Below are 10,237 nucleotides of genomic sequence, written 5' to 3' on the forward strand. Positions count from 1 at the left end.
AAAAGAGGATCATTTAATGCTAGCTTTGGACAAAACGTTTGGCTCCTTCTTCCTCTTTAATTTTTCCCGGGATCCTTGGCGAGCGACGTTCTCCGTGGGCGACGTGCAGCGACGGCGTGCTGCTAAAACGAAACAACAACAAAGCGTGTTGACGTCACAGGTCACAGAGTTTAATCTCATACAAAGCAATCGACAACAAAGCTGCAGAGGAACAGAGATATGTATTTTTTCATAAAACTAAAAACACACAAGGGGAAGACAAACGAACACGAAACAAAGACAAAAAGGCAAAAATAGCGGCCGCTGTCTCTCTCTCTCTCTGGTTTTTTTTTTTTAACGCGGAATCTTAAAGTAAAGAGGTGTTTCCCTATTTAATATATGCAGTCAAGGCGTTCCGTTCTTTGACCAATTAGAAACTCTGTAGGGACTCAGAAAAACTTGGAAACTCCCCTCATTATGGCAAAGGTGTCTGGTTTTTGTCTAAGTAAAAGGGCGGACCACTTCGTGTTCATCTCTGTCTGGTACGGGGAGATCCCTGGCGCCAAAAAGTCTCTTCCCCCCCCATCGGAATGTACATTTTATTGCTCTGTCTGCCAGCGGGGGAGGAAAAGGGCCCTGCTTCGGCCTGCTTACCGCATCTCAGACGAAACCTGTTCCAAATAAGAGTATTGAATCTAACTGTTACGCATGTCGTAGATTAACTGTATTAAGCACTAAAATTAATCCTTTTTCTTAACACCTTGCAGTAGTCTGTGGCTGCCAGCTGGCCTTGAAAAACCTTATAAAACATCTGAACATGTTCAGCTTCTTTGGTCGCTGGGTTGAAACCCATCAGCTTCCAGCACCAACAAGCTGCTGAAGTATAACTTATATCTGCCGATCTGTTGCCAGGTTGGAGAGAAAGTCCAGTTTCCGGTTCAGCTCAGCCAGCACAGGCGCCATAACTGCAACAAGCAACATAAGAAATGTAAATGGCCTTACTAATATTTGTTGTTTCATTAACTGGTTCATAAATGTTTATTATTTTTGCTGCAGTAGTAATGCAGACAATGCTTTTATTTTGAAAAGGTTTGGGACCGGAAGATGCCGTAAAGCGATTGGCGCAAACAGTCCAGCAGGTAAAGACAAAAAGAGAATATAGTTAGTTTGTGGCTCAAAGCACCTGGTTGATGAGGGAACAAGGTTGTAGTGAATGTTTTAGTTTATAAATGAATATTTAGTTATTTTTCCACGGAACATACAGGTTGCTATTATGTTTCCATCCACTAGAGGGTGCTAATGTTCTTTGGGAAGTTAGTTATATTTAGTCAGAAGCACAAAGGTTAATTAGTTTTAATATTATATTCTATGTAAAGCCACACACAGTTGAAATATGATGTATTTCATTTTATTTCATTATACAGGAAACTATATGTAGCAGCATAAATGGTACGCTGCCACTTTAAGGCCAATTTCAGCTGCTGCATATAAGCAGGTCTCTACCTGCCACAAGACTACTTGCGTCATGACGTCATCAACTCATTCTGCTTCCTGTGTTTGCTGAGCTGTGCTGGGTAAGCGTGGCTGTTTCTTTGTTTGTCAGCTTTTATCGTAGCTATTAATGCAAGCTGGTCTGATCTGTTTAGCCTCCCTTGCTGCGCCTCCAACTCCTGGACCAATCTGGTTGTTTGCTGCCGGGCAGGTGAGCGCTAGCGTTGCTAGGTAACATCCATCTCATGTAAACGAAGCCTTTACGTAGCATTTTGTTACAGCTGCGCTGCATAGGTGAACTTGTGGATCTGTTTAACTGGCCGTGTGGTAATTTACAGGTAAGCAGCTACCGTAAATTATAGTTTTTATCAGCAGTGTATTAATAATCTATTTATTTTTTAGCCTCCTGCTGAGTCCCTGACGACTATTATATTTGGATATACACTCGCTGCTGTTTTGCCTACGATGAATTGTTTTATATGAACTTTCCCCCGCTGCAGGGAGCATTGATGGCACTACGACCGGGATGAGGAGCAATGTTGTAGTGCTATTATATCACTGTTTTATTCATATGTTTCATTTTTTGTCTTTCTTTTAGGGACTGAAGCTTCTGTGGTGGCGGTGGTGACCCCTGGTGGCGGTGTCTTGTCTTGTGTGTTTTGTTGGAGCACCTTTGTGTGTGTGTGTGTGTGTGTGTGTGTGTGTGTGTTTGTAGTGTCCAGGGTGATCCCTTTTCTTCACTGGATGTTGCCCATTTCCTCACTTTTCTCTCCCCCCACCGGTAAGCCTCAGTTTCCTTTGAAATTTAAACATTTTATAATTAACTTCATTAAAATACATTCACTGTTTTAACCATTCAATTTCAGGTTGTTAATTTAAACAACATATTGAAGGTTAATATACTTTTGTAGAACTGTCTGAATCTTGTCTCATTCCCAGTAGAACGTACCTGTGTCCTTATTATTATTATTCTATTTTCCTGGAGTTATTCCAGGTGGCGCTGTCGGTTTCCCCTTTGTAAACTTTAACATCTTACATTTGGGTTTCATAATAAAGAAAATCCACCCCAGGTTGCCACAAATAGAAGGGAAAGTCTAAAGATTTAATAAATATACACTGTAAAACATAATAACAGCACTAAAGGTAAAGATTGTCAAGGATAAAAGTTGTAAAAATTCATTTAAGGTAAATTAATAAGTCAAACAGATGAAGGCAACATAATGTTTGAGTTACTAATGGTATTTTTATTTAGTATGTTTTGCAGCTATTATTGGGTGTTCAGGCTGTTGAATAAAACGATTATGAACCATCAATCTGATACGGAGTTCTCTTCAGGGTTTACACATCATGACTTCCTTCTGAAAACATTATTAGTGTTGATTTGAAGACTCAGAACCGGAAAATCTCTTATTATTGAAATTTAGATGACATAAGCAGCCAAAGAAAAAAAACATCAAACAGTGAAGCTGAAACCGATCAGAGAGCAGAGACAGAGATCAGAGCTGGAGAGACGGGAGGATCTGATCAAAGTCTGGAGGGAGTCCAGGAAACATTTCAGAAAGAGACACAAAACAACAAGGAAGAACACTGCACTAGTAATAAAATTACATGATTTTAATAATGGTTAACAGTTAATAACAATTAATAGTGGTTAATAATGGTTAGTAACAATTAATAATGGTGGCCCCTGGCTGATAGAGACACAGGTAGAGATTATTCTGTCTAATGAATTTTTTTAGTCTCACTGGAAACTTTTCATTAAAATGACAGAAGCCTTACCTGAAGCTGGGCTGGTTCACATCGAGACTGAAGACAATAAATCTGGTTTTAAAGCTTTTATTTTGGAGGAAAAGTTGTAGAATAATAATAATGAAAAAAACAAACATGTAACAACTCTTAAATTTGGAGTTTTATTAGTTTTTTCCTTTAAAGTTGCAACAGAAGCTCAAACCAAAAGAAGCAAATGATCATTTTAAAGAAACGTGATGAGATCATTTCACAGAAAGTTTGAACAGCAGATCACACTTGATGTTTGATTACAGCTGGTCAGAAACTGAGTTCTGGGTTCAGAAACCTGAAATCATTTCAACATGAAACCAGTTTTTCATCAACAGCCACGTTTCCCTTAAACGTCTCAACAGCTAAAAGATGAAACGTTTTCATGTGAAGAGCAAAACAAAATGGAAGCAAGAAAAAAAACACAGAATCTGATTTCTTCTGTCATATTTTGTGGCTAAAATGAAAATTTGTCATAATTATGGAGTTTTCACAAAGCAACTCTGTCAAAATCAGTGAAACATGAAACAGTTCAGGTTAAAACATGTGAGCTGCAGGTTATGAGCAGAAAGATGGGATATGAGAGCAGAAACGTTCTGGGTTCTGTCAGCCCAGGCTCCCTTAGTGGATTTTTTTAAACACTTCTTTCTTGAACGCCTCCATGGTTTTCTCACAGTTCTCTCCATAGTATTTCTTCTCACACTCACACAGGCCAATGTGGGCGTTCTTCACCTCCACACATTTTCCTCTTTCTTTACCTCCACAGTTGATTCCTTGACATGGATTCTTATTCATCCACACTTCATCACTTTCAATCAGAACCCTGAAGTGTTTAAAAGGGGCAACTTTGCCAAACATGGTGCATTTCCCAGAGTAAAGGTACGGGATGGACTGCTTTTCCTCAGGATCAAACACTTCTGCAGTTGGAGCAGTTTCTGCCTCTAAAGCATGAACGCTGCCATGCTCTTTATGAATGTAAGCATGAATGGCTGAATACTTGCCCTTCAGATCAGCACAGCTCTCTAACTTTGCTTTGACTTGTTTGCAGGGCACAGGTTTGCTGTAGCACTTCTTAATGGCCTGTACCACCTGAGCTGTTTTCTTGTGGTTTCCTTTTGCCTGTTTGGCGAAAGCCACACTAATTTTCCCTTTGTCTACTGCAGTAAATCCGGTCAAAATGTGACTCTTCAGCCATTTAGTAAAAACACTTTTACGGTTTGAACTTTCAGTTTTAAAAGCAACCACCATCCAGTTATAGTGGTAAAATGTTTTATCTAAATACTCCCTGATGCTTTTTGCCAGATCCGTTCGCTTCCCTGACTCTGTGATCTGGTCCAGAATGTCCAGTTTAACATACTCATCAGGTTCTGAAGTGCAGTTCTTGTGGATCTGAAACATAGCTGCAGAAATGTCGCGTGCTTTATTAGCCAGAGCGTCTTCATCTGTTTTAATATTACTGAAGAGGTTGTAGAAATTGGTCATGGTGATGGCTCTGTGAGCCAGCAGCGCGTTAATAGCTGTGAATATTTTAAGTCGACGTTCATCACATCTCACATGGTCTTTCAGTAGCTGCATATAGTCAGCATTGTAAACACCTTTACCTGCTATATTGTAATGCAGCTCATCCACATACTTTACAGCCTTTTTAAAGTATTGGTTTATTATTTTGTCTTTGCCATCTTTCCTCAGACTTTCAAAGCAAGGCTTTTTACAATCCTTCAGCAGTTCCCCGAGTTTGTTCCATGCTATAGTTATTTTCTTCTCCAACTTTGCATAATTACTACTTTTCCAAATGTTAAACATTATTTCCTTCTGGTTTTTATCAATCTTTATATTTAGATCATCAAATTTTAACTTGAGATAATCTAGAAGCTCTTGTTCTGGATTTTTACCAGCAATGACATTTAGAAAATCTAAGATAGCAGTTAAATACGACCCAGCCTTTGGAATGAGACCAATAAAAGGTTTAGGTGCATTTAGAATCTTCAGAAGATCTTCAGCTCCAGCCTTTATTTTGTCTGCTGTCTTTCCTCTCTTCTGCAGAGTGCGGTTTTCCTGCAGGTCGGAGTGCGGCGAGCCGCTCAGGCTGCAGGTCAGGAATGAAGACAGCAGCAGCAGCAGCAGCAGAACCGGGCCAGACGGCACCATGACTGAGGACAAACACAGGAACGGTCAGGATTCACTTCATAAAGTCTCTCTGCTAAACTATAAAACCTGCTCTGACCTGGAAGAATGAAAGTTTAAGTGAAATTAATTAAAATAACAATATGCTTCAAGCTTCCTTTTTTATGTTAGCAAAAGATTAAATGACCAATTCTGGCCAAAATAATCCTGAACAAAAAAAAGCAAATCAGGAGAGATTTTGTGCAAATGCTGCAGAAAAACAAAAACATGAGACACTTTTCATTTTCTTTTGAAGTTATTGCTCTTAATTTAAATCAGGCTTGAAAACTGCATGTAACCATTTCATTTCATTTCATTCACAGTCAGAGAACCGATGATGAGAAACCAAACGTACCGTGATCCTCAGTTCTGGGTGATGCTTTTTCTGGAAAGACAAAACGGTTCAGAAGTTTGTTGAAGCATTTAAAAAATGAACAAAAGAAGTTGTTTTAATAGAAGTGAGATCTGAACTGACCGTGGAGGTTTGGAGATCTGGACCAGTTTCTGCAGAGCAACTGGGAATCCACCTGCAGACTGGTGACGCTCAGCCCCAGTCCTGGTTTTATAGGAAGTGGCTCTGCAGCGAAATGCTCCTTTTTCATGTGCAGCTTGATAAATTCATGTGGGAGTCTGTTAACATCTGGACCTGATAGCGCCTCCACCGTCTCCCAATATGATCTCATTTGAATGAAAAGTGTTTGGACAAAAGAAGGCTTTCTGCCAACGAGAGCTTTTCCAGGATAAAGGACGTGTTCAGTTAGTGGATCTTGTATAAGCAGGTAAAACCGTTGGAAACGTGAATAATAATGTAGAACAGCAGAGTTTCAGTCCAGAGCAGAAGAGCTTCAGCCTTTCTTCAACACCCAAATCAAACAGACTGATTTCCTCTTCAGCACTGAAGTGATGGATGAAGGATTAGCATCAGCTGCTACATGTTTAGCATTGAGATGCTATTTTAGGCTAGCATGGCTTCACTGATAGGCTAACTCCTTTTAGCATATTTTGATACAACAATCTTTTCCAGCATTCAAACAGATAGAAGCAGAAATTAACCGAGAAGCAGCTTCCACCGTTTGTGCATCAGATTGACAGGCGTACCAGAAACATGTGAATACAAAGGTTCCAGCCAGAACAGTTTAAACATTAAAGGGATCTACGATTAGTTGTAACAATCGACTTTGAGAGATATTTATTTTAGATGTAAAAACAATACAGCAATAATACTGTAGATTGTTTAGTTTTTCTAAATTTAAATAAAATATTGTCACACCAACGTCGCCATGTTGTTCATGCTGCAATGTATTCTGGGTAAATGATGTACGCTAGGTCTGATTGCGCTTGCTCCATCCAGCCCAAACCGTGATGGGTAACGTCTCTAAGCCTTTTCAAATTGAACTGGAGCATTGAAATCGATGGGATTGTAAAAATCACAAGAGGTGATGAAGATGAGGAGAACCAAACGGAGGAAGAGGACAGAGCTGGAGCTGGTGTTTGCTGCTGCTGCTGCCTTCAGCTTCATAAATGAAACGATGAATGACATGTACCTCAGGTCGAACTGTGTGATCCGGTAAGTAGTTCTGTGGCTCTGTGTCCAGTTCTGCAACAGCTGGTTACGGCCTGGTGGGATTGGTGGTTTCATATTTAGTACCATTAGCATTAGCTCCATTAGCCTTTCAGTTGCTCTCTCACAGCAGTGAGGTTTAGGTTCTTTGTGGATGAAACCGTGGAGCTTTTGTCAGTTTCACTCCTACAAATGACTCAAAGTCTTCTGGAGAGAAATGTTGAGGCCAAAAATGTAGGTCATTTGAAAGTAGAATAAAAAGCGAATAAAAAGGTTCTGACGTTAGTAATTATCAACAATTAAAATCTAGGTGACTAATTTACCAAAATTAGCAGGTTAAATATTAATCCTCTCAATGTGACATCATCACCAGAACCCTGAGAAATGGATTATTGACCCTCTACATCTTAATGCTTCAATCCAGAAATTTTGCGCATGTTGGAGAGCAAAATGACTTTTCCTTTGCATCCGGTCCAAAGTGGCGCTGCTGCAGTATTTAAACTGTAACCTGGAGATGTGGGTATTATTGATTTAGTGCAGCTCACAACAGCAAAGGGCAAAATAACGTCAAACCGCTTTTTTCTTGCTTTCTGTGTCTGCTATGCTATGCAGACTAGTTGCCATAGCAACTGACAACAATGCCACTAGCAACAGGATTCAACACCAAAAAACACTCAACATTTCCCAAAACATTCAGTCAGTTGCAGGTTTGTTTTTAGATATGATTATTAATAAGTGATTTCAGTGGTAATTACTGCTGTTAGCTAAGCTAACACAGCTAATTTAAACACCTGCTCTACTGATAATCTCAGTTTAAGTCACCTTCTTTATTTTGTAACTTAACTGTTGAAATTGTCAAAGTCAAGCTAGAAAAACTGAATCTTTTCTCTGAACTGTTTTTCTTTATCCAAACTTTTTATGATTTTGTTATCTAGATGTCATGTTGCAAAGCACTGCGTTCATTTTCCTTACACTTAAAATTTAGTGTTATGTTGACAACTTAGCAGCTAAAACCAATGCTAGTCATCGTCGGCCCTCCAGCAGTGAGAGGGGGGCGGGGTCTAGCATGGTGACGTCACTCTGCAGACGGTCCATAGAGGATCTGTCAGTTTTAATCAAAATAACTAAAAACATGTTAGGATGGCAGATGGAGCGAATCCTGTGTTCTGCAGCACGAAGCTCAGACTGGAAGCTGCTGGTTTATGATCAACCTGGTAGCTGAAGGTGAAACCAGGAACAGGAACGCGGAGCCGACCAGAGGTTTATCGGATCACCTGACGTCCTGAAGACAAACGCTGCTCCTGTGTTCAGGTCAGACGTTTGTGGCGGGACGTCCTGCGGTCAGAGACGGACTGTGATGGAAGAACCGGCGGAGGAGGAGGAGGATTTGAATAGAGGAGCAACTGAACATTTGAATGCTGAGCTGGACCTTCATGTTATCTGGGTCAGAGGTCAAACAAGAGCCTTTCTGACTCATTTCCATTTAAACTGTTCCTCACTGGGCTGACCGCCACATTTTATATCCCTGGAATTATACACAAAAATTAATCGCTGTGTCATCCAGAAGCTTGTTACAGCTTTCACATTAAGAATCACTTCATCAAAAATACATAATTAAAAGAAAATAATTAAAAAGTTAAGTTGTTGGAAAATTGAGTGGAAGGAAGATAAATGACAACCACAGCCTTGAAAAGATTGTGACACAAAGTCCATTCAAAATGGCCGCCAACGGTGCAGGTGACCTGGAGGTCACAGAGCTTCCTGACCCTCAGGCTCGTCTCCTGCATGCAGCGCCGCATTGCTTCTCTACAGCCAGTCAAAAGTATTTACACTGCCTGGCCAAAAAAAAAGTCACCACCAAAAAATGGTCCCACTCTCTAATATTTTGTTGGACCGCCTTTAGCTTTGATTACAGCCCGCATTCGCTGTGGCATTGTTTCAATAAGCTTCTGCAGTGTCACAAGATTTATTTCCATCCAGTGTTACATTAATCTTTCACCAAGATCTTGTATTGATGATGGGAGACTCTGACCACTGCGCAAAGCCTTCTCCAGCACATCCCAAAGATTCTCAATGGGGTTAAGGTCTGGACTCTGTGGTGGCCAATCCATGTGTGAACAAGATGTCTCATGCTCCCTGAACCACTCTTTCACAATGTGAGCCCCATGAATCCTGGCATTGTCATCTTGGAATATGCCCGTTCCATTTGGGAAGACAAAATCCATTGATGGAATAACCTGGTCATTCAGTATATTCAGGTAGTCAGCTGACCTCATTCTTTGGGCCACAATGTTGCTGAACCTTGACCTGACCAACTGCAGCAACCCCAGATCATAGCACTGCCCCCACAGGCTTGTACAGTAGGCACTAGGCATGATGGGTGCATCACTTCACCTGCCTCTCTTCTTACCCTGATGCGCCCATCGCTCTGGAACAGGGTAAATCTGGACTCATCAGACCACATGACCCTCTTCCATTCCTCCAGAGTCCAATCTTTATGCTCCCTAGCAAACTGAAGCCTTTTTTTCTGGTTAGCCTTACTGATTAGAGGTTTTCTTACGGCTACACAGCTGTTCAATCCCAACCCCTTGAGTTCCCTTCGCATTGTGCGTGTGGAAATGCTTTTGCGTTCACAATTAAACATACTCCTGAGTTCTGCTGTTGTTTTTCTTCGATTTGATTTGACCAAACCTTTAAGTAATCGCCGATCACGATCATTCAGGATTTTTTTCCGACCACATTTCTTCCTGGAAGACGATGGTTCCCCACCATCCTTCCAGTTTTTAATGATGCGTTGGACAGTTCTTAACCCAATTCTAGTAGTTTCTGCAATCTCCTTAGATGTTTTCTCTGCTTGATGCATGCCAATGATTTGACCCTTCTTAAACAGACTAACGTCTTTTCCACGACCACAGGATGTGTCTTTTGCCATGGTTGTTTAAGAAATGAGGAGTTACTCATTGCATCAGCTGGGGTTAAATAACTTGTTGCCAGCTGAAAGATAATCGCCTATGCAGAACTTATCCAATAGGAGGCTTGTACCTATTTGCTTAGTTAAATCCAGGTGGCGACTTTTTTTTTTGGCCAGGCTGTGTATTTTATATTCATTTACCTGCATGTAACAGTTGAAACTTCATATTTACTGACAGCTCAGTTCAAATCCCCAAATTATTTTAATTTGTCTGAACTTTATTCTTTATGGATCAACTTGTGAGAATATCGACCCATTTCTGTAAAAAAAAAACAAGACAAAATAAAAAATCATGA

At 40.4% G+C, this 10,237-nt stretch overlaps 1 protein-coding gene and 1 long non-coding RNA gene across 3 annotated transcripts; one reads left to right on the forward strand and one right to left on the reverse strand.

Annotated features, from left to right (window-relative positions):
* Positions 1–1,082: 1,082 nt before the first annotated feature.
* Positions 1,083–5,885, forward strand: LOC111611735. 2 transcript variants are annotated; one of them, XR_002754193.1, is made up of 7 exons: positions 1,083–1,118; positions 1,404–1,553; positions 1,626–1,681; positions 1,752–1,808; positions 2,069–2,251; positions 5,290–5,417; positions 5,733–5,885. It is a non-coding gene; the product is annotated as an uncharacterized LOC111611735 (long non-coding RNA). The 2 variants fall into 2 exon arrangements; XR_002754192.1 differs by lacking the exons at positions 1,083–1,118; positions 1,404–1,553 and having other exon boundaries at positions 1,560–1,681.
* Positions 3,367–6,105, reverse strand: LOC111611734. The gene is made up of 3 exons (XM_023349684.1): positions 5,885–6,105; positions 5,765–5,794; positions 3,367–5,396 (listed from the first exon to the last, which is right to left on the reverse strand). The coding sequence occupies exons 1-3, from the start codon at positions 6,090–6,092 to the stop codon at positions 3,868–3,870; spliced, it is 1,767 nt and encodes a 588-aa protein (XP_023205452.1). The 5' UTR covers positions 6,093–6,105; the 3' UTR covers positions 3,367–3,867.
* Positions 6,106–10,237: the final 4,132 nt, after the last annotated feature.

The sequence above is a fragment of the Xiphophorus maculatus genome, chromosome 16, assembly GCF_002775205.1.
Source record: "Xiphophorus maculatus strain JP 163 A chromosome 16, X_maculatus-5.0-male, whole genome shotgun sequence".
NCBI classification, from domain to species: Eukaryota; Metazoa; Chordata; class Actinopteri; order Cyprinodontiformes; family Poeciliidae; genus Xiphophorus; species Xiphophorus maculatus.

What these genes read in the sequence shown, in the direction of transcription:
- LOC111611734 (XM_023349684.1), bottom strand. Translation starts at nt 6,092, where the DNA reads ATGAGATCATATTGGGAGACGGTGGAGGCGCTATCAGGTCCAGATGTT. An exon ending in CAGATCTCCAAACCTCCACG is followed by an intron (nt 5,795 to 5,884) that starts GTCAGTTCAGAT and finishes TTGTCTTTCCAG; the next exon opens with AAAAAGCATCACCCAGAACT. An exon ending in ACCCAGAACTGAGGATCACG is followed by an intron (nt 5,397 to 5,764) that starts GTACGTTTGGTT and finishes GTTTGTCCTCAG; the next exon opens with TCATGGTGCCGTCTGGCCCG.